The following is a 25,583-nucleotide window of genomic DNA, read 5'->3' on the forward strand; positions in this document are numbered from 1 at the left end:
TATATAAATAAACTTGCTTGCTTAACACATAGAAGCCGTTCCCACTAGACACAGTCCTTGGACCAGTTTCCACCAACCTAAGTCAGTCTGAGCATGACTGAAATGTCTTGGCTACATTTCTAACACTGTCTCTTCCTTGGCAGCATATTCTCTTTCTCTCCTTTATCAACTCACTTTCTGTCTATTACACTGTCTCTCCCTGTGTGTTTCTTTGCCTACCCAAAGTTCTGCTTACTTTGGCTGTGTCTTTCCATATGCCTCTATGTCAGTCAAGAAAGAAAACGGAGTCAGGGTCAATCTCTGAATGGATATAAAAGAAAGACTTTCACAAAATATCTAATTCTACCCTTGTAATTCACCGGTAGCCAATCTACGGTTATGATATCATGATGGGAGGCACCAATCCAATACTGGCATTGGAAATTGCACAAAATAAACCACTATTTTACCATCTCAAAATAGTCATTGTTCAACTTGTCAGTGTTCTAATTCTCATTCATCTGACCAGGTGTCGAATCTTATAAACACATCCTGGTTGTAATCAGCCTGCTCTGATCAAATAGCCTAGGCAAAAAAACAGAAAGATAATTATCTTAATAATGTTGCAGCCCTCTAGAGCCTTGCAGATGTGCACATATGCGAGCAAAAGCGGGTAAAAATCAGACTATAGATCCGGCAACAAAAAAACACCTACAGTTTGATGCAACATGTGCACGCCAATTTAGTATTCTGATTGTATTATTATTGAATGAATGTTTGTTTTATTATGAATAAGCTTGAATGTGTGATTGATCACTGGGTATGGGGGTTGTCATGAAAGTGTGGTCTCTGGGTCATAGAATTTAAATAAATTGTTCTATGTAGACAATCCTATATTATATATATTGATGAGCAGCCATTTATAAGATGGGAAAATAAATGGAACGCTCACCGAAGTCAACTGTGCTGCCTATTTCCAGTAAATAACCAAATGTATTCTTCCCTTGATTTAAATGGGTTCCCTATTATTTTTCCATTATACCTAACTGTCAAAATCCAAAACCATCTACGTAGTTAGACAACACAAAAAATATACCAGAGAGTTTAGACACTCTAGAAAGTATTGCTGATTACACAACAGATATTGTCAAATAAGAAAAAAAAGAAATCAGCTAATTATTTTGCTTGGTACATGGCTTCTTTATCGGCAGTCTTTGATTAATATTCCACAACTATTCCTGCTGACGCTTTGTCTTCCCAAGTAACACTGTCATGAAAGGGCTTGTGCGCAAATATCTTCACAAAAGCAAATATTTTATAGGAACCAATATCACTGCATGCCTGTCTGGCTGGCTACACAATACACAAATCTGAGCCTGCCTGGGTTAGTGCATCTGACCAGTAATCAAAATCGAGATGGAACCCGAAAACTGGCCAGGTAAAAAATCATTCATTCTCTTCTTGAGCAGGACGGTTTCACTAATTGCTCCCAGGGAGCCCAATGTGGTCACACTTCTCAAACTTGAAGTTGAACTTGAATTAACATCTAAATAAATGTAATCCTTTCACCTGTATTAGTCATATTATTAAAATCATTACTTCATCCAACATATAAAATGACAAGTCTGATGCATGATTTAAAACCTTTAGTGAATAATTCTTTGTATGCTTAGTTTCATTCAGAGTGGCTAAATAATAGCTTATTGTTGACTATTTTTAAGTGGTACCTCAATACACATATATTCATAAATCTGTAGTCTATTTTCAAAGACGTATTAATTAAATTCGCATACCACATCGAATCTGCAAAAACTAACACAGAAAAGGGCTATGAGGGTGAGTGGTCTTAGTTGCTAAGAATGGGCTAGTTTTGCAGATGAAAGTGGTCTTTGACATAAGATACCTTTGCCACCAATTTGTGGGGTGCAATCTGTCAAGACCCCCAACTTCACCACAGATTAAGCAATTGATTCACACAATGGCTTAGCGACTGATATATCTAGAAAATGCAGGCACATGTATTTGTAGAGATCACCACTGATGAATCACTGTGGATAGTAAACTCCTATTTAATATGAAGCACGAAGAGAGAGGCAAAACTAGAGTGTGCACTCGGGCACAACAGTGCTTTCATGACAGAATTAGGGAATTAATATGTCTGAAAACAGACAGAGTCCACATTAGTTGCAGTTGATGAAGCCAAAGCAGTCAATAAGATCTACTTACAAAAACACTTACAAAAACACTGTGAACACAATCCATACTTATTATAAACACTCTGCCACCAAACAACCTAAGTTATCTCAATGAAGCCCTAGAGGGCAATAATATGATCAGCCTGAAGCAGCACTGCAACAAGGCATTCTCAAAGAAATGCAGACCTACAACTTAACTGTGGTTATCCACACACTGTCTGATGTGGTGACTGTCATCCCAAAGCTAAATCCAATTTTCCAGCGAGAGGCCATACACTTAGCTAGTATCAAAGCCATTGTACATGGATCAATTGCTGCATTGACTGAAACCAGAGACCACAGTTATTTTGTTAAGGTTTTTCAACAGCTTCACTGACAGAAGGCTATATGGCATACTTCGCTGTTCAGGATTCCGACAGTTGGTGCTCGGCCTAGTTCATAATCATCCAGATGCCTTAAAAAAATCATCTTAAAATACAGAAACTAATTTCACACATAACAAGGGATAAAATAAACTATATTCATTGACAGAGGAGAACGGGTACATTCATGTGCACGAGGGAAGCAAAAGAAACATACTGTAATTACAGAATGAGAAGCCATATGACGTTAGAACCTCAAAATGGCCCCTACATAAAATCTAAAGAAAATAAGGCAGTGGTACTGTAGGCGAGAGAGTGCATCGTTTAAAATGACAAAAACTAGGATGAGCACTGAGGACGTCTCTCAGACAACAGGCGAGCGAGTGTCAGAAAACCTGGTGATACCGTGGCTGGCGGAACCGTACTTTAACAAGCTGATTGATGTCACCATGTACAATTTATTCTCTTCACGGCCATTCACCAAGAGGTTGCTTGAAAAGATACAAGCCGGATCGATAACATGAATACACTGAGATGAGAGTTCCCCCCCTCTGCGCAAAATGAGGCACGTGCTCACCGGTGTTCAGCATCGCCGAGGCCTGACAACACAACGCAAGCAAAGACAGACAAGGTGTTCAGTATACAGAAGTGGATGGTTTTCAATGCCACCAATGAGGTCACTACATCAGCATTCCTGGTTAGATTCCCACTTTTGACCAGTATTAAATAGATATTTGTCTGAAAAGGTTAGGATGGTTAGGCTTAACATAAGTATATATTTTATGTACAGTACTTTCATTTCTATATATACACTAGCAGCAGCAATCCAACATTTTGGCTTGGTTTTCTTCCTCTACTGTTTTCTCATTGCTAATCAATAATTCCTCAAGCACGCAATACCTAGGAAGAAACACTTCAGGTTTCCAGTGCCACCGACTCTGCCTTTCAACTTTTCAACCCTTCAATTCTCTCTACATTTCAGATCACTTACCAGCACAGCATCTTTGTGATGAGGTCACAGGTTCAATGGCTTATAGAGGCCATCTCACAGTAATAACACTGTAACAATTTAGTCCACTGCATTCCTTGTAGCCACAAGCCTACGACACAATTTTATGGGTTGATGTAAACCATCATGTTAAAAGGTGGCACTATTTCTTGGTGGGAAAGAGCTGTATTAAATGCTCTTACCATTACCATGTAGAAAACTCAAAAGCACTTTCTGTCAAACTATTTAGAATTGTCATGCAAAGAGACCATACCTCATACATGCAATTATTTCTTCTACTTTATAGTTCATGAAGCAGCGGGCATGTTGCTCATTGACACTTCACAATTTGCTGGCTTATGCGTTATGTGCTTAAGTAGTTTGGTTTTCTCAAGAAATATGCTGAGAAATACTAAAAGTGGAGAGGTGAATAAACGTCAGTCAATCTGGCAGTGATGGTGCCATGGTTCCACATACTGGCATAAATGAGCCACCAAGCAACCTCTCCATTCAGAATGTTTACTTTGTGTCTGTGTCACCGATTCTCAATAAATGGATGACTGGAAAATTGGGATGGCACCTTGCTGTGACCACATATTTAGCCACCTAGCAAGGTGGGATTCTAGTACAGCTGTCAAAAGCACGCACACACACGTACGCACACACAACGGGAGGATTAGGCTAATTTACCCAATGCTTTGAACTTATGAAGGATCTTAGAAGATGGAAATGACAGATTTATCCCCTCTGATCCAACCCCATGTATTACAATTCTGTCATCTTTTTCATTATTCATCTATTTATCAAAGCTGTGTATCTATTAATTTTGCAAAACACTAGAGTATTGTAGGATCAGCCTTTCGAATACCAAGCCCTTCAATTAAAACTTGAAACCATATGAGAGGAGCTCATGCACCGACCAAGACTCTCCAGACTCTTCTTAAATCACCTCTATACATTTACACATACTCAGAACCGTAGTTGGTGTAACAGGGCAGCTTGTGGTACACACCATGCACAGACGGAATACGCTTATTCATACAAAGTTGACATACAAGCATATAAGACAACACAAGATAGCGATAAAAGCAGTGCTATAAAAACAGTGATAAAATAATATACAGTAGACAGATTATGGGTGATGTCCACATTTTCAGACCAAAAATAGTATATTGAGATGCGGGTATATGAGCAGAGATTACAGTTTGTAGCTGGCTTGATGTTGTGAGCTAAAGTGTACGTTCAGGTTTAAACCCAGACTTTTTCATTAGCCATGAAAGCCCTAATAATGACATGTCTCTGTTTTGTAAAGTAACAAAGTACAGTGTTGTAAAGTAAAAAAAAGCATTTACGATAATACCATTGTTACTCAGTAAAAAATTGTATCCATCCGGAAGAATAATGTCTTATGTTTGCCAGTTGGTGCAACACGTCCACATTCAAGAGATACAGAGAGAGAGAGGAAACCATCAGAGAGGTTAGTACAGTGTGGGTTCCTTTGACATTTAAATAGTGTCCCCTGAGAGAATCAAGTAATTTTATCAAACATTTTGTATCGCAATATAACGTCAACTCTTTTTGTATCACTACCCTCCCGAGTTTGACAAAAATAAGTATCATAAAATGTTTGTGTTGGTATGTTGGGCACATACTAACGAAATAACTACTGTACAGCATGTCATGAAATGCAGTACAATAATATTTTTGTGGGAGCCCCTCTTCTAAGAGAATTAATAAAGCTGTTGGAGTAGGTCTGAATCGTAACCAACCTGAGTATAATATAGTTTGAAACACAATACACCAACAAACCTCAGTAGAGCACATCTGGATTAGGTATTGTGGTGCTCTTGTTAATATCGTTTCTTTATCGGCTTCAGACCAGTCCATACATGTCAATCACAATGTAGAAATACATTTTTTCTGAAGTTATGTTTTGATAGGTTGCCGGAAACTAACCATAGCATAATCAATCTCTTAGTATAAATAGGGATGAAGTGTTTTCAGATGTGTCTTGAGATAAGCAGTGTTTTTCCACCTGAACTGCAAATGCTGCCTTCCCCTGTGGAAACATTGAATTTAATCTTGTTTGAATCAACACAATTAGTATCTCCAAGCGTGTGTACTTTTTCTACCAGGAGCCTACACCAATAGGGAAGTAGCCAATGGCATGCCATCTTCCTGATTTGTATCAATATTCTTTTAGGCCATACTAGAGAACAGCTGCCAGGAATAAAGGAGATTTGTGAATAACTTGTATTAATTTTAATAATAATAACAACAACAACAACAACAACATGGGAACATGTATTTGTCCTATATCACACATGTTTTGGAAATGTGTTTTTGTGCACATCACTCTACTTGAGACACCCACAACCACAATTGATGGTGACCATCAAATAAATAGGATTAACCACCTGAGTAACAGATTTTTCACCTATTCAGCTTGGTGATTCAATTTAACATGGCCGACAGCTCTAGAACATTACAATGACAATGCCTCAAAAGTGAGCTAATGCTTTTCATTAAATCAAAAAAACACTGAAAAGTGTTTAATTCCTCCAAAAGGCATTGCTCTATAATCTTTAGAAGTCTCAGATGATTTTGTCTTATCTAGTTTTATCCAAAATGAAATTGTTTACTTTCTGGGTCTATTTCAATTTACTTTTATAGCTTTTTCTCACATGTTTGTCTACTAATATATTTAGCTAGTTAGGACCATCTGCGTCAAGTATTATCTTTCCAATAGCCTACTTGAACTGCTGACTGCACATAAATTGCTACTAGCTGATGGTTGACAGGTCAATTTGGTTGCAATGGCAGACCAATTGAGCAGCAAAGGCAACTGCCCCTTCCTGTATTTGGCCTAGTTTTAAACCCTACATCTGTGCATGGGCTCTTTGTTCTGCCACCTCTTGTCTCTCGGCTGCCCCACCAATGCAGAATCCAGGTCCCACTCAGCCCGGTCAAAGCTGTTCTCCATCCTAACCTCCTTAATGCTGGAACCTGAAGGACAACAGCCCATTTTCAAAAAAACTTTGAAACTTTGAAACATTTTTAAAGAATACCTAAAATAACAATAGGGTTTGCAAATAGTGCTCCAGAATACTTTAAAATTGAATTTACAAGTAAACAATCAGATACACCAAAAGTAATTGGTTGATAATTTAGGCATATTTATTCTAGTACTCAAACGCAGCAAAAGCTGTTGTGGAAATCAATATAAACAAGTACCTAGATTTAGCTAGATTGAATACCCAAAGGAAAAAACCTGTCCATGAGAATGGCTGTTAACCCTAACTGCTCTCCAGGTCATTGTTGTAAATGAGAACTTGATCTCAGCAAACTTACATGATAATATATGGGTAATAAATAAAATAAATATCCACAAATGTATTTAAACACAGGTTTTTGGGCTAAAAAGCAGAAATATGCATAACGTGAAACTTTGATATATAGTTTCTGAATGATGCTTTGACATAGAAACACAATATTCTGTAAGTCAACAATCGTCCCTCCAATGAACCATTAGTACAGACTTGGTTCTGTGAAAATCCTTCCTCATGGTCAATATTTTAGTGAACTTTCATGAGGAATCAAGGCTGTCCTGCTAACACTAGATATGAGTTGTTTTGAATAGCTCTGGAGAAACTCAGCAAATGCTGCCTTTGAAGTATGGAGAAAGTAAAAGACAAACCTTAAGGGCGGAGATGACTGTCACAGTGTACAGGGAGATAAGAACCGCTATTGGCGTTAAAACAAATGAACGACTCTGGTAAGAGACTGCAATGTCCCTTGAGCCGACTCCTCCATGCATTAGGCATCAAACTTGGTGATAAGGTGCAGTGTGTTTTATAGAGCTAAAAACAAGCTAACTCCCTGAGATGCAGTGCTGTCTAGCATTTCTTTTTGCCCAAATGGTTTGTGTGTTTCTGGGGTGTGTGTGATTGGCATCAGCCTTTGACATGGGGTCCATCTAGGATTGGAGGATGTTAATTGGGTTCAAGGGCTGCTGAACTGCCGATGCCATTTGATGACTGGCTTTGCCCCCTTCTGAAACACTAAGAACCACACTAACACACTAGGTAGTGTACACAAATGCATATGCATACAGGGACACATACACTCATGGACAAATAGAAATATTGTGGTAACCTAATCCCAGTTGAGACAAACAGATCTTTGAAGAGATATCCCAGGGCAGGCCTTTAACTTCTACTCTCAATTGCTGTGCTATCTCTTTGAGACACAGCATCTCACCTGCTGTGCTATCTGTTCAAGACAGCATGCAAATCAAACCCAGCAAGCCCTCTATCTCCCAATGGGATCAATATTCGTGTTTAAGCCAAGAGCAGGGAGCATAAACATGGTCTGGTTAATTAGCTGAGAAAACGCCTTCTTGGTCAATAGTGCCCACACAACATTCATCATAACACTTGACACTATGCCAAACAGAAGGCACTTACATTAAGCATGAACAAAACAATTTTTATGCATGAAAGATTAATGCTTTGTCAACTGGTGTCACATATTGTTGTACTGCCATGTTAGTTTTAGGATGTGACTCATTTAACTTTTTTTCTATTGAAATCCAGTCTATCAATCAAGGTTTTATTTTATGCTACTTTTTTCAGCAAGACAGATTTTAATCCTGAGGGAAAAATGCCCCTAAACTTAGAGTGATTAACGACAGCCTAAAAGTCAAAGGTCATGCAAAAGTAATGCATCTTCAGTCAGGTTTTGGGTCTGGTGGGGTCATATACAATGCCTACTTGAAGTCTATACTCCCTTTCAATTTGTTCACTTTTTGTGTACATTTAAATGAAACAGATTTTTTCACTAATCTACACACCATACTCCACACTTTTAAGGGATTGTGAAATACAGTAATATATAAAAGCATGTTTGGGATGCTCTGGATCATTGTATACGACAGCGTGTTCCAGGTCCTGCCAATATCCAACTCTACACAGCCATTGAAGAGGACTGGACCAACATTCCACAGGCCACAATCAACAACCTGATCAACTCTATGCGAAGGAGATATGTTGCACTGCGTGAGGCAAATGCTGGTCACACCAGATACTGACTGGTTTTCGGACCCGCCCCCCGGACCCCCACAATACAGTGAAACTGCACATTTTAGAGTGGCCTTTTATTGTGGCCAGCCCAATCAAATCATTTCTAATCAGCAACTTGATATGCCACACATGTGAGGTGGATGGATTATCTCGGCAAAGAAGTGCTCATTAACACAGATTTAGACAGATTTGTGAACAATATTTGAGAGAAATAGGCCTTTTGTGTACATAGAGAAAGTCTTAGACCTTTGTGTTCAGCTCATGATAAAAGGGAGCAAAAACAAAAGTGTTGCGTTTATAATTGTGTTCAGTGTATTTAATAAATCTTTGTGGAGAACAATATTTTATTCGTTGGAGAGACATTTGAAAAAGTAGTCAAACATAACCTTTGTAGCATATTTAAAGTAGGCCTATGTTCACAGGATAAAATAGTCCCTGCATCTTCACCAGATAGCTAGTGTGTCTGGTTCACTAACGATTTTGTCGGTAATTTGATCTAATTGTGATCATTGTTGGTGACTATCATGAAAGGCTGCCATTGCATTTGAAAATGGCTTTCATTTACTGTGTGGCCCCACAACATCATATAACATTCCAGTCATAAAGGTTGCTGACCCCAGTGCTAAGCTTACAGCATATTCACTGTTGTATAAACTGCTACATCCCAGTACATTTCTACAAGCTTAGTTCAACTTCCTTTTGTTAAACGCTTATTTCATTATGCTGGAGATACCAACAAAAGGAAAACTTTACTACCTCTGCACTCTTGAGTTGCTGTGTTACAGAACACAGTAAATGCCTTCAAAGGAAATAAAAACATTACAACAGTTACCCTTCGAAAATGTAGATGAACACTGGCTGTTGGGCTGCAAGTAACTTTTGCATCAAGGTGTGTGCATCAAGGCAGGTACTGGCTACTACACTTAAACTACATCCTATGTATTATTGAGCTTTATCAAGTAGTATCTACTTCTATATATCTATGTTCTCTGGGAGCAAAATGATAGGTAATAGTAACATTTCGAGGAAGGTAGTGTGTGCACATTAGCAGTGAACAGAAGAATGTTTCGACCCACACTATTATTCTGTTTTAAAAAGTAGCCACATATTGCCATAGCCATGCAAAGAGTCTTATGAGTACTAACATGCAATCAGACAGTCACCCTAAATCCGGCTTTACACAGCATTTATAGAATCCATTTTCACCTCTTTTTGGGTTTGGGTCTGCCTGCTGCTGAGATAAACTGCAAAACACTGCACGGTGCACAGAACGGTTCATAGGATGCCATCTGACCTCTATCAACGATGTACATTGACTCCTGGGCAAGGAAGCTTGCAGGCAAGATCATTTCTGACCACTAGCACCCAAGACACCCACTATACCAAAAAATTGTCCTTCAGCAGGCGTAGGGCAAGGAGGGGTTGTACAGTTAATCACGAACAAAACCTCCCGTCACTTATCCAGTTTCCTTCCACGTGCAGTGGCTCCCAGCAACAGGCCATGCTCAACAAGACTATGCTCATCACGTCGCCACCTCCAAAATCATTGTTAACTAAATAACTGCGCTCAAAACTGTACTCGTCTGACTGGGTCTAGACAGCATTGCATATACTGGAACAGTAAATCTATGAATTTGTACATAAACTGTTAACTATATTATGCACTCAGCGCTCATATTCCATTATCTTATATCCTCATCACAAATTTTATAAAATGGTATGTCCACAGTGTAGATTTAGTTAAATCTCTGCCTATTATCTTGTTTACCACTACCACCATTTCTCAAAGGAGAATTCACAGACTGAATCTGAAATGAAATGGTTCAGGTCAGAGTTCTATAAGTATTCATCTCACTCACAGAGAATTTGCATAGATTTATTGCAACATTGTTTCAACGGGCTGTTTCTCACAGCAATGAGCTTGTGACAGATCAAGACATTTTAAATAATTTCATTGGTTCTTAAGAGACTACTGACTCTGGGCACAGCAGCACAAAAAACTAACTTGGAAATACTTCAATATGAACTTTTTCATTTAAAATTAGACAATGCATTGACATAGCTAGAAGCCTCTTGAATGTAAATTAAGACATTGAGAATTCTGCCTATCCTACCCTTGCCCATTATAACTGCAATTTATGTGCACATATGTTGTCAGGACATGCACAGTGAAGGTATACTGTATAAAATACACATGGGAGATTGAGGAATTCATAAGAATGTAGAAGAAAGAAGGTTTTCAGGCACAAGCTAGAACACACAACAACAAAAAAAGCGTTTTTACTTTTTCTATTCTTTCATGGACAGGCTAAATCTCAAATATTGATATACCCAGCTATACATACATTCTGTAGTTACCCAAGCATGTCAACATTGTCAGAAAAAAAATGGGGACTGATCTAGTACATAAGTACTAGATCTGAGCAGTTATAATAGTAATGTGGTGTCAAGAGCCATTTCCAACTGTCCCTTTACTTAAAATCTGTAAATTATATCATTCCACTGTTTACTGTACATCTGTAATGTTTTAAATGCTATTTGTTTAGTATAGAAACATTTTCTGTTATAAAAACACAACATTCTCATTCCATTGACTGTCCATGCGACCTTCAACCTATTTGGCAATGAGGATCGATAAAGAGGCTCTCCCCCGCCTGGGAAATCAGCTTACCACAGAAGGGACAATTTAATTGGCTACTAGACTTGTCAATCCAACCTATAGCTTCGCTAACATAGCATTAGCTTCAAGGCTAACGGAATGTTTCACGAAACTAAGGCATCCACGCCTAATAACACATACTTACCCTCCATATAATCGGGTCATAAAAGTCTGTATGCCCATAAAAGGTAGTAGAACAGTACCAGAGATGTTCTACTCTGCCGGAGAGGGAAGATAAGCAACTATCACAGTATTATATGAAAGGTTCTAAGGTTCTGGTAAACCAGATCTGGGGTACTTACATTTAAGAGACAGTATGCTGGTCTGTACTAAAGTCGCACACACCAAAGAACAGCTGTCAGTGTAATGACAGGGTAAACTTCTTTTTCCCTTTCACTTGGATATCCCCACAATGTACAGCCTTAACTTAAGGTCTTCGGTCACATATTAAGATATTTCCATACAACTCGCTGAAATTCCAGACCTTTTTTGGGCAAAAAGGGCATTACATATTTAGATAATTGCCATGTGTACATTATTGACAATTAAGAGTTTAATTGCTGTACGTAGTCCAAATACTGAAGAGACAAATGTCATAGTATTTGCGAGAGGGTGAGAAGAGTCAAAGCATAGGTAAGGTTCCAACAGAGAGGTCCTGTCTCAGTGTAATGCAAATTAGGGTTAACATCACAACATCTGGTCTCTGTAGATGGTATTTAGCCAGGTACACCTCGAACAACACTGACCACTCAGCATCCACGTTCGTGATGCCCTGACAGCTGATTGGGCAGCAGAAGAAAGTCAGGGGTAGTCCAAAGCAGCATTGTAGAGTTCCCAAGCATTTGCACACACCTTGTCCTCTCTGTTGTCCTGCACACCTCTGGTGTCCTCTTGCTTTGGGCTTCTCCAAGAGTGTTCACCTATTAACTTATTCTATCCATTATCACAATTTTCTAAATCTCAAAAATCTTTTGATCTCATAGTGTGGAAATATTATCTTTTCTTTTCTCTCAAATGTTTTTGACAGCAACATTTAATCACTTGACAGCCATAATGTTAAAGAATAAAGCCATTTCCCAGCAGTTTGACAGTTTTCATATTGATCCTCATTTTCTTTTTGCCACCCCTTTCCAAAGCCCTCCTTTTTGTTCTCTTCTACTCATTCTAATTGTGATCCTTGTTTTCTCCACCTTTCTGCCAAGCCCTACCTGCCTCCTTCTCTCTCTCAGTACACTGGTGGGGCCCCTGCACAGCAGTCGCGGTGGGGTGAATGTGAATAAAACTGCAAAGCAAAGGTCAAGTCGACCATACTGCCACTCGAGCACCCTCCTCTCACACACATCCCAGACTCAGGAAGGCTTGTCGATCCAAGGTCCTCATTGACTGATAAGACCCTTTAGTTCCAAAAGACCCCCAATCAACCATTCAGAAGAAACAAATAGATACGCTAGTGTAAAAAGAGGGACTTGATAATATCCAAAGAAAAACATCAAAGCAACATTTTCTCTTTGCAAGGATAACTATCATTTAGCCTTGAAACACAGTATTTGATATTGCATATGAACTCTTCCACACTGATTCATTTGGTTTGAGCCAGAAAATGAACATACGTTGCCATCTCTTACACTTTGTTTTAAATATGGTAAATAATCCCTTAGCTTTGATAGCTTAATCTATACAGTAAACGGTTTGTTCCTACAAGTTTACAAGGCAATTTGATGACAAACTCTGATTTGAAGGGGTAAAAACAAACCAATAGAATTCAACCCACCTTTATTGGGCTTTGACAACAGTTTTATTTTGAGATAATCCTACTTTGCTCAAACAACCCAGTGCAGTCAAATTCAATCATAAACACTGGCATTGCCTCATACAATCAAAACATACAGTAGGACATGAGCTCTAACTAATTAATTATATATTAAGGGTTTTCAAGTGTAAGAACTTTTATTTCTGGGCTTAATTTTCACTTAATTTTCTCTGAAACTTCTCAGGGGTCTTTTAGTTTTTGGCTTTCAACATAGAAAACATTTATTTGTACTGATGTTTAGTACAATCACCTTACAAGGATTTACAGCAGTATTTTGTTCTTCACTTTTGCATTTTGATAATTTTCTAACCTGCATCTAACCCTGTACTTTAGGGCTGTATAGCTTAGCCAAGAGTTTTAACTCAGCCAGCTAGCTTTTGGCAACAAGTAAACCGACATCTTGGAAATAGCTTACATGATACCATCTAACCAGTTAGCAACATATGTTATACAGATATGTTATCCAGCAAGCCATGTTAGCCTTAAAAACACAAACATCACAGTTAATGGCAAGTGGCTAATATTAGCCAGCTCAAGCTAGGTACTGCTGTTCCACTCAGTGAGGCCTCTTCATTAAGTTGGCATAGGGAATTCACTCCATTCTCCTTTTCATGATATTTAACTCCATGAAGTTTGCTTTGATGGCGGAATTCTTTTTGCTCTAAACATTTGTTTAGCCTTGAGTGTACTTCATTATATTGATACTTGGAGTATCGGTTTTCCAAAGGAAATGTTTTGAAGATCAGAAGATGTCTATAATACATCAATCTGCCAAATACTTGTTTAAATTTATGTCAACTTAGGAACTGTGACTATATCAGGTGCAATTTAAAGGTAATTTGAATGACAATGAAAAATATCCTATTACACATCATGTAGGCCAATGCTACTATTTGAGGGAACAACTGCTCAAGGTCAGTGTGAAAAGATGCACTGGACTGAGAAGAAGTGGTAACTGAGAAGAAGTAAAAATGGCTGTAGCAGGCCCATTGCTATTAGCCCTCATTTCATGAGAATGTGTTCCATTCTTTTACAGAGTGAACAGAAATTTCATTCAATAGCACCACCATAGCCTTGGAAAATCTATCACTATTCAGCTCGTTCCTCAACCATTGCCATTTAGCTTGCCTGGCTGAACATTCATTCCAACTGAATAGAACCAACAATCCTATACAACAGAGCTAACAAAAGCTTCAACTTAATCAAGTTAATCCTTCTTTAGGTTTTTCTTATGTTGGGTACAGCTCGCATTACAATCCAGTTCTGCATGTCTGAGATTGTAGGATTGTTTTGACATTATTAGTTGTTTGTATTCTTATTAGTCAGAGGATTTGTTACTGTACGCAGTCAAATGTTAGATTTCACGCAGTCTCAATCAACAACACTGTCTGCTTATATTCTAAAGCTATTAGTTACAAATTTAGATGACAGTTTATACTGTATTACCCCTAACTATCCAAGCCAATGGAAAGATGGAAAACTTAAGTGTAGGCCAAATGTTAAAAAGACCATCTCATTTATGAAATTATGCCCACTAATGTCACAACAAACCACAAAGCAGAAAAAGTGTCACAATAACCTCTGCTCCTATGCAATGCAAAAAAATGATTCTGCCAGAAATAACTTACCTTCCTGTACCGCTTGAAATGGGTTGTTAGCCTCGATACGTTTTACTGAGTGGGTGATTTTTTCACTTTGTAGAATGTCATCGTTGAGACTTAAGTCAGAAATGGCAAGTTGAAAAATGTCATCATCCCTTACTGCATTTTCCTCAAATATAGCACCTGTTGAAGAAAAAGAAATGAATGATCTTGTTGGAGAAAACCAAAACCAGGGAGGGTTGAGGCAGGAAAATGATGGTCCAACCAGGATTTCAGGAATTTCTTGAAAATTCCCAAATATATAACACTATATGTGACTCAAAAGCCAACCTGGTACTGTTTAGTGTACAAATTGATTATGACAGGTAAACTACAAACAACACAAGAACCACATACAGTTAGGTCCAGAAATATTTGTACATTGACAAAATTTTCATCATTTTGGCTCTGTACGCTGCCACATTGTATTTCAAATAAAACAACCAAGGTGTAATTGAAGTGCAGACTTTTAGCTTTAATTCGAGGGGTGGAAAAAAATATTGTATGAAACGTTTAGGAATTGCAACAATTTTCAGACACAGTCTCCTTATTTCAGGGGCTCAAATGTAATTGGACAAATTAAAATAATCATAAATAAAATGTTCATTTTTAATACTTCATTGAGAATCCTTTACTGGCAATGACTGTTTGAAGTCTGGAATGCATGGACATCACCAAACATTGGGTTTCCTCCTTTGTGATGCTTTGCCAGACCTTTACTGCAGCTGTCTTCAGTTGTTGTTTGTTCTTGGGTCTTTCTGCGTTTGGTTTTGTCTTCAGCAAGTGAAATGCATGTTTGATCAGGTTGAGATCAGGTGAGTGACTCGGTCATTGCAGAATATTCCACTTATTTGCCTTAAAAAACTGTGTTGCTTTCGAAGTGTGTTCTGGGACATTGTCCAACTGTAAAGCGAAGCGCTGTCCAATCAACTTTGCTAAATTTGGTTGAATCTGTGTGTATATATTCCTATACACTTTAGAACTCATCCAGCTGCTTCGGTCTTTTATCACATCATCAGTTAACTCTAGTGACCCAGTGCCAATGGAAGCCATGCATGCACATGCCATCAAACTGCCTCCACAGTGTTTTACAGATGATGTGATATGCTTCGGATGATGAGCCGTTCCAAGCCATCTCCATACTTTTTCTTTCCACAATTCTTTCGATTCATCTTAGTTTCATCTGTCCAAAGAATGCTGTTCCAGAACTGGGCTGGCATTTTTAGATGTTTTTTTTCTGGAAAAGTCTAATCTGGCCTTTCTATTCTTGAGGCTTAAGAATGGTTTACACCTTATGGTGAACCCTCTGTATTTGCTCTCATGAAGTCTTCTCTTTATGATAGACTTGGATAATGATATGCCTACCTCCTGGAGAGTATTCTTTACTTGCCTGCATGTTGTGAAGGGGTTTTTCTTTACAATAGAAAGGATCCTACGATCATCCACCACTGTTGATTTCCATGGACATCCAGACATTTTTGTCCAGGCCTTTTTGCTCACCAGAATGTATCAAACTGTTGATGTGGCTACTCCTAATTTTCCTGTTATCTCACTGATGGATTTTCTTTGCAGCCTAAGGATGGCCTGTTGCACTTGCATTGAAAGCTCCTTTGACTGCATGTTGTGGGTTCACAGCAACAGCTTTCAAATGTGAATGCCACACCTGGAATCCAGACCTCTTACCTGCTTAATTGATGATGAAATAATGAAGGAATAGCCCACATCTGTCCATGAAACTTCTGAGTCAATTGTTCAATTGCTTTTGCTATCTTGAAAAGGGGACTACATATTGAACCCTTCCTCCAGTTTGCATGTGAATACCCTCAAATGAAAGCTGAGAGACTGCACTTTAAGCACTTTAACTGTAAACTTAATATATTTTGGTAAACAGACAAAATAACAAAACGTGTGTCGGTGTCCAATTATTTCCGGACCTAACTGTAAGTAGGCTAGGCTCAACTATTTCATTATGGTTCTAGGTTGGTTAATTTTTGTTCTTTATTACTCACTTGTGCACCTCACATGCATTGCAGGACTTTGGAGAGTGGCAGTACATGGTCACAAGTGCTGGCTGTATAGTATTGCTATGGAAACTGTCAATAGGATTTATTTCACATTCTATGAACCTGAGTGCAAAAGCACTTCACTACCATTCAATTTTGTGCCTCACAATATATTTCAGGACCGTGGAGAGCTCCAGTACAGGGATTACATTTATGTCTTTTGAAGCAGAAAGCAGAAGAATGTTTTGAAGGAAAACATATAGATAAATCATCTCTATACGGAGTAAAATCTGAAAACAGTTGTCACTCTGGGTGACAACTAATGCTATATGTTGGTTTTAACTTTTTGGCTGTTCTCTAACAAGGACAATGTGTAGAGGCCATTCACGCTGTATTACACTGGATCCCGTACACGCTATTGTAATGGAGTGAAGTGATATAGCAAACCTACAAAATACACAGGAAATAAAGTACAGAAAACCTGAAGGCAGATTTGAGGCATTCACTGGATGACAGTATGTTTATTTCTATCATGTTCCACAGCACTACATTTGAGAGAGATAGAGAGAGACCATTGCACTTGCAGGGACAACGCAAGCACACAAACAACGGCGAGGTAACCCAGTAGACAAATCCAGTTATTCTCATAAGTGATACATAAACAAAGAAGTAGAAAGGTATCATGTGTATTATTTGTTTTTAAGCGTTTATTAAAATTACAGGACCACAGGATTTCCCTGGAGATTTAAATGGGAAACAATAGAATAAAGAATAATACATGCCCATGGTATGATACGTAAAGAGAGCGACCTATGTTTGTGTTTTAAATCAGTGGCCTGTGTCAAAAGAAAATGTAGCCTGATAAACTCTTGTTACTGGGTATGACTCGAATTTATTTAGCTGATGATATATGGACAGCGCTAACGCAATGGCTACGGGTAGCGCCGAGGCTTGAAAATATCCCCATCCATTACTCTTGATAGAGAAAAAAAACTAATTTGCACGCATGTGTATGTGATGTGTGTGTGATGACTGTGTTTGCGTGAGCGCGCCAGTGTTCGTGTGTCAGCGACAGGGCGAAGTGGAAGGATTGAAGATGTCGCCAAGGTTGTGCTGATCAATTTAATACATTTCAAATCAGTTATTGTTCATTTTTGATGATATTAATGGTGGTAGCGCCCCATAGGTAACAGGTCATGTCAGTATGTCAGTTTATACAATCGGGCATACATTTAAATCACTCACTCAGCATCATAATGAGTTATATCTACATAATGCAATCCCAATTAATGGTAGTGTGTTGCAAAAGGCCTTCTCTGGCACGTCAAACTTAAAGCATCTGTTGACAGAAAAGCCGCCTCGAAGTTAAGGCTTCATAAACAAATGCTTCACCAGTGTTGCATCTCTCACTTTGAAAACCTATTGGCAACCTTTATTATTGATATTTCGACCACGTTCCATTGAAAGTTGAAGCTTATAGAAGGGTTTAGGTGGAGGAGAGCTTAAAAAATCGCGAACCATACAGGGACATTGATTCCACAAAGCTGGTGGTGAGGAAACACTGCATGTGGAAATAATCTTGTATTTGCAGAATGATTGGCATTCACGAAATCGATTCATTCCCTTCACTTGTTATCTGCACTTTTTGATAGCCTAATGTTTCAGTTTCCCACACCAACATGGAAACCGAAATGTGAATACTGAATCATGTTTGAATGGATCCAAACTTACCGTTTATATCGTAAGTTTGCTGTGAAAATTGTTTATCACGTAAAATATTTACGAGGATACCCTTTCAGCCCACTCTGACGTTCCCTCATTACGGAATACTCTCAAGTCTTTATGCGTATCGCATACATTTGTCCCTGTTACAAAATCTTGATTCTAGATATTTCTATAGGACGTCTCATTAAACCCCCATATGCTGTCCAAGGTTTGCTTACTTACCAATATGAATGATAGAATCTGGTCGGACAGAATTGTATTGCAATATCCACAGGGAAAGGCAGATCAGCGGCAAACCCATGTCCGACTTTTAAAAAAGCAGCTCATCCAAGCTTCCTCGGCTGGCTGTCCGACAATCCAATGAGGCACCACAAACAATGTCCAAAAACCGTGCAATTCACTAACGCGTTAAGGAGCTTAGAAACGGTGCACTTTGCAACTGCGTTAAGAAGCCACAAAGGGCTGAAAACATTAACGAAAAAGTAAGATAAGGGAAGTAACTATTTAAAACGTCTATTGACAGGAGTAATGTTCAAAGACAAGTAGTAAGCACCGCGTTCCGTTTCTCGTTCTCACCTTCACCAGCGCTCACAATGTCTAAACGCATCGCAAGCAGCAAAAAGGCGGAGGGGAGGGACACCCCCGTCAAGGCGCGCACGCACACACACACACTATGCCAGTGACGGTTTTAGAGATTTGAGGGCTATAGGCAAAGGCTGGTTGAGGCACCAATAACATCTATTTTTTACCTATTGTCCTTATCAAAGCCATAATGGCAACATTTTGAACATGCCTTCGTTCTTTATTGTTGAATGGAACTGCCACTTCCAAAGACACTTGCATTGCTGCCCCTTTCAGTAGAGTATAAATCAACTAGTTTACTTTGAAGTGTAGGCCTACAGTTTCTTGATCAAGTGCATTCATAAACAGTGGGGAGAACAAGTATTTTATACACTGCCGATTTAACAGGTTTTCCCACTTACAAAGCATGTAGAAGTCTGTAATTATCATCATCTTCAACTGTGAGTGACGGAATCAAAAACAAACAACCAGAAAATCACATTGTATGATTTTTAAGAAATTAATTTGCATTTTATTGCATGACATAAGTATTTTAAAACATCAGAAAAGAAGAACTTAATATTTGGTACAGAAACCTTTGTTTGCAATTACAGAGATCATACGTTTCCTGTAATTCTTGACCAGGTTTGCACACACTGCAGCAGGGATTTTGGCCCACTCCTCCATACAGACCTTCTCCAGATCTTTCAGGTTTCGGGGCTGTCCCTGGGCAATACAGACTTTCAGCTCCTTCCAAAGATTTTCTATTGGGTTCAGGTCTGGAGACTAGCTAGGCCACTCAAGGACCTTGAGATGCTTCTTATGGAGCAACTCCTTAGTTGCCCTGGCTGTGTGTTTTGGGTCGTTGTCATGCTGGAAGATCCAGCCACGACCCATCTTCAATGCTCTTAGAGGGAAGGAGGTTGTTGGCCAAGATCTCACGATACATGGCCCAATCCATCCTCCCCTCAATACGGTGCAGTCGTCCTGTCCCCTTTGCAGAAAAGCATCACCAAAGAATGATGTTTCCACCTCCATGCTTCACGGTTGGGATGGTGTTCTTGGGGTTGTACTTATCTTTCTTCTTCCTCCAAACACAGCGAGTGGAGTTTAAACCAAAAAGTTCAGACCACATGACCTTTTCCCATTCCTTCTTTTGGATGATCTAGATGGTCACTGGCAAACATCAGACGGGCCTGGACATGTGCTGGCTTGAGCAGGGGACCTTGTGTGCGCTGCAGGATTTTAATTCACGACGGCGTAGTGTGTTACTAATGGTTTTCTTTGAGACTGTGGTCCCAGCTCTCTTCAGGTCATTGACCAGGTCCTGCCATGTAGTTCTGGGCTGATCCCTCACCTTCCTCATGATCATTGAAGCCCTATGAGGTGAGATCTTGCATGGAGCCCCAGACCAAGGGAGATTGACCGTCATCTTGAACTAATAATTGCGCCAACAGTTGTTACCTTCTCACCAAGCTGCTTGTGTATTGTCCTGTAGCCCATCCCAGCCTTGTGCAGGTTTTTATCCCGGATGTCCTTACACAGCTCTCTGGTCTTGGCCATTGTGGAGCGGTTGGAGTCTGTTTGATTGAGTGTGTGGACAGGTGTCTTTTATACAGGTAACGAGTTCAAACAGGTGCAGTTAATACAGGTAATGAGTGGAGATGAGGGCTTCTTAAAGAAAAACTAACAGGTCTGTGAGAGCCGGAATTCTTACTGGTTGGTAGGTGATCAAATACTTATGTCATGCAATAAAATGCAAATTATTCATTTAAAAATCATACAATGTGATTTTCTGATCGGCAGTGTATCAAATACTTGTTCTCCCCAATGTACCTTCCTTTTCTCACTATGCTGCACCTTTCCTTATCTGCCAGCTGGGAAGGCCACATAGAGTACACCTGGATCAGACATTTCATTCTGTGTCAATGCACTGTCAGAGCTTTCTTGGGGAGCCAGGGGAGGGTAGGCATCAATATGGCTAATTTGTGATCAGTGGCATTGTCAAGCTATCACCGTCATAATCAATATTGGCATCATTGTAATCAAAATGTGTGATGTTAGAAGAACAACATGATGGAACGCAACAAATGTCTTCTTATGTTGAAGAAATTAGTTTGTAAATTGTATATCAGTAACACCTTGCAACAATCCAACCCAGTCAAATACCTTACTGGGATGGAACTCAAAGAGGTCACTAGACTAGACAACTTATAGAACATGCCCCACCCAATAAAACAGAAAAGGTCTTACTCCTCTCTCCCTACATAGACATAACCCATTTTTTTCTCACCCAATATTTCCCATTTTTTCAATAAGTAAAAAAAAATATATTTATTAGGACAACCAAGGTACAATATGTCACAGAGGCAGGACACGAGGCGCAGAGCTATAGAACATCCTATTATTAACACTAACAAAAATAACTAAAGGAGAGTATAACTGTGAACTGAGGTTCAACACAATGCTAAATCAAAAAAAATGACAGGCAAAACCAAAAGACAAATCAGTGTAACTTTAATAGGGTCCCCGATTAGAGACAAAAGGGTGCAGATGCCTCTAATTGGGGAGAACAAAACAGTAACGCAGAAATGCCTAGAGGCACCTCTGTGGTAAGGTCCTGTCTGTGGCCCCCAGGCACATTGAGATGCCTAGAGGCCCCCAGCCAGGACCTGACATAGTACCTGGACTTTTCTCAGATGTCTCAGAATTCACATAACTTGAATGATGGTGGGTCCAGGGCAAGATATTATAAAAACAAAAGTTAATTAAAATACTACACGGGCTAAAATTATTGTTACCCAATTACAAATACAAATCATAAACACCTTTCTTCTACTGTATATGAAAGACACTCCGAATTAGACGCAACAATTGAAAGGGAGACAAACAGAGAAAATCACAATTTTAGCCATTAAATATAAGGTGATACACAAGTCTCAGGTAGACGAAGACCACAGAAAGAGAGTATTCCGATGCAAAGCTGATTTCACACTGCAGTGAACCCATCCTGTGCTGGTTCCTAATGCAGTGTGAGGGAAAGAGGTGCACGAGTAATATAAGCGCACTGAAGCAAATCGTGCCTAAACAGAGCAAATACAATAAGAATGAAATGTCACATAAAGAGTAATGATGTTAGAATCCCCCATTTTAGGGTACTTCATGACAATCTTCTGGAATGGTTACACCGTGAGGAAGAAAATGTCCACGGAAGGCATCGAAAGCATAACGTATTCTATGAAAATACCACGTACACAGCACCCCCCCACACACACACATTTCACCCCATCACAGAAAGTATGCCCACCAAATACCTGTGCGTTACATTAAACTAATAGCACATGACAGCTTAATATTGTTGTGTAATATATTCAAAAATGTCAGCCATAGGTGTCCGTAATGTATGTGTTCAGAGAGAAAGAAAAACTTCCTCTGGTACTTAATTGGGAAAACAATGGCCATAATGGTCTTTCACTAGAGCAACCATCTTCATTAGCTTTGAGACGAGGTTTCATTTAATCTCTAAATGAAAAGGCCAGCCTTCCCCTTACACAGTTTACTAAACCCTAAATCAACCTCAAATGTAATATGAAAGTACTGCACATTTATCCTGAATTCCTTGTACATTATCATGTATTTAAATGAATAATAAAAGATAAATCAATCTATATTAAATTGTAGATTACGTAGCAGTGTGTGAATATTCAACAATTGCCTTTTATCAGGCATTAAGCTAATGTTGATAACCAGTTTAGATTTCTTTACTTTTTAACACTACAATAACTCTTACCAAAGGCTATTCCAGGTGCTTGAGCGAGAGGCTAGATGGCCAGAGTGAAAAGCAGTGGTGAAAGTGCACATTCCTGTCTCTTACTACCTGTAGAGGTTAAATTGGGGTGAAATTGATTGTTGAGTATTATAAACCGCGTACTTCAAATCCAAAATGTAGGTAAACTGTTGGTATATTTAAGCAACAAGGCATGAGTGGATGTAGTATATGGCCAATATAACATGAATAAAAGGTTTTCTAAGGCACGCCACATCGTGTTGACACAGCACTTAGCCATGATATACTGGTAATATATCCCAAACCCCCGAGATGCCTTATTGGGCCGGTTTCGCAGACGCAGATTATGCCTAGTATAGGACTAAAAAACCTAACTCAAAGGAGTTTTCTACTGAACTAGATCTTTTTGTCCTAGACTAGGCTTAATCAGTGTCTGCAGAACCGGCCCATGGGGCTTATAAGCCGATTACCAATGTAATTAAAGCTGTAAAAAGTTATGTGACATCATACCTGTTGTCTAACCCATGGTACCCTAGCTGAGTGATGTGTCCAGGTACGCCAAAGAACAGCTCTTAGCTGTAAGCCGAATAGTGCCTGTCAAAACTTGTTGTGCCCTTACTGCTTAGTTCTAGTGTAAGGGTAAAAGTATTGCAGTTCTGTAGAAGTTTACCCAGGAATAAATATGTGGTCATGGAACTTTACGTAACAGAAATAGTGGGGATCCAAGGCCAATCATGGCCAGGACAACAGACATATAGACAAGCATAACTTTTCAACTTAGATAATTGTTCAGTTGAGCAACAAGCTACATTGAATACACATTTTGTTCTATATGTGTGTTGTCCTGTCTTCTTGCAATTGAATGCCTTTGGACAGGTAGTGTTTTCAATTACTACAGTATCTGGTTAAATAATGGTGAAATAAATAAACAAAACACCTGTTCTTCTAGTTCAGTGAATCAAAATCCTGCAGACCCATGTAGCCTGTCTATGTTGTATGTGTTCTGACCATGTTCCTCTTCTAACTAAACTTAATATTGTTTTAGGTTGGCAGGATAAGTAAAACCCTTATTCTGGAGAGATAAACATGGCTGAACTAAATACACAGGCTAACGAGGAGAACAGAAACAGCTTCAACAAGGCATTTTCGCCCACAGGACTGCCGCATACTGGATGTTTTTCCCTTTTCACACCATTCTTTGTAAACCCTAGAAATGGTTGTGTGTGAAAATCCCAGTAACTGAGCAGATTGTGAAATACTCAGACCGGCTCAAACCATGCCACGCTCAAAATAGCTTAAATCACCTTTCTTTCCCATTCTGACATTCAGTTTGGAGTTCAGGAGATTGTCTTGACCAGGACCACACCCCTAAATGCATTAAAGCAACTGCCATGTGTTTGGTTGATTAGATAATTGCATTCATGAGAAATTGAACAGGTGTTCCTAATAATCCTTTAGGTGAGTGTATATTTACAATGTATTTTCAGATACTTTAGGTGTCCTGTTTTCTGAAAAACCTTGTGAGGAATCCTCTGTTCTGGAGTTTATTTATGGCTCTATGGCTCTAACCATCCTTGTGGTCGCTCAGTGATTACATGTTATTTTTACGGAGTGGCAAACACGGTGAAACAGTGCAATGAAGAAGTGAATGCATGGGCAATCTCTAGACTGTGGAGAAGGACAACTACATAGTAATCCAACCTGTCTTTACTGACATGTCAGCCCCTTTTACTCACCAATCCCTCAAGACACTCTTTGCCATCAATTACAGTCCCAGGGGAACCAACCAGCAGGAGCAGGATGAGAACACTATCTTCAACTGGGAGGTGTTCCCCTATATGGTATCGTGTACAATTATTGTTAATCATTATGAAACACACAAATTCTAACCGGGGCCCAATAGCTTCTATGTTTCTCAGAATTCCTTCCATTTCTGCTGATCACAAAATGATATGCATTGTCAACAAAATGTATGAATGTATGAACACAAAGGTTCATTTGTTAGATACGTCTACATATTTCATAAACAACGACACAAATGTTGTATTTGAAGACCTCCTCATTTTCATCACGGCCACAGACATCCCTGCTTGCAATCCTCCCATAAAAGACTAACCATCCAAATGTATTACTAGTTACACACACACCTGAACTTACACACCACTCTGCATCTAGCCCTCCATGCCTCATTGGAAAAGGACCTGAGGAGATGGTGTAGCAGCAAATTATCAGCGTCTCTCGTTTGGGACGTGACAAGGGAGCAGAGGATGAGCCAGCTCTGCCTCTCCATAATCTCGCCTTCTAAAGGACAGGGGCCTTATTCACAAAACATTTGAATTCACCAATAGGAGGACTCCTAAACCGCACTAAAGGTTCCTAGCTTGGAGTTTCCTCTTAAAACCTATCCTAACTTTTACTAAGGAACGGAGAGAAGTCAAAAGATAAGGGTGGGGTTGACCCCGTTGCTATGGAAGATGTCGCGTTCCACCAACAAGCTTACTAACTGTGCCCACAATGATTGGCTGAGGGGGAGGGGTCTCTGTCTGTGAATTCATCATAGCAATACTGTAGAAGAATGTGTCATGTTGCCATATTGAAATAAAGATATTAAAATGTAGTCTAAGTGTCACTGATTAAACATGAATCCAAGAATTACATAGTGACTAGTCAAGATATGTTCAGCTAATTGTCCAATTCTTACATGTCTGGCAGCTCATAAGGAAATTAACGTTAATCTTTTGATGGTGCAATCATTTGTGGAATTATGTGTCCCAGCACCAACTACACCGGGTG

The 25,583-nt window shown here is 39.2% G+C and overlaps 1 protein-coding gene across 4 annotated transcripts in view; it reads right to left on the reverse strand.

Annotated features, from left to right (window-relative positions):
* Window positions 1-19,018, reverse strand: part of grid1a (glutamate receptor, ionotropic, delta 1a) — a 270,217-nt gene extending 251,199 nt beyond the window's left edge. For all 4 annotated transcript variants that reach the window (XM_020047056.2, XM_020047057.2, XM_010869916.3 and 1 more), the window contains exons 1-2: window positions 18,665-19,018; window positions 14,703-14,858 (exon numbers count right to left, since the gene is read on the reverse strand). In XM_020047056.2, the coding sequence (XP_019902615.2) occupies window positions 14,703-14,858; window positions 18,665-18,743 (235 nt within the window). In that variant the 5' untranslated portion in view covers window positions 18,744-19,018. The remainder of the gene's footprint in view (window positions 1-14,702; window positions 14,859-18,664) is intronic.
* Window positions 19,019-25,583: the final 6,565 nt, after the last annotated feature.

The sequence above is a fragment of the Esox lucius genome, chromosome 6 (assembly GCF_011004845.1).
Source record: "Esox lucius isolate fEsoLuc1 chromosome 6, fEsoLuc1.pri, whole genome shotgun sequence".
Taxonomy (NCBI): domain Eukaryota; kingdom Metazoa; phylum Chordata; class Actinopteri; order Esociformes; family Esocidae; genus Esox; species Esox lucius.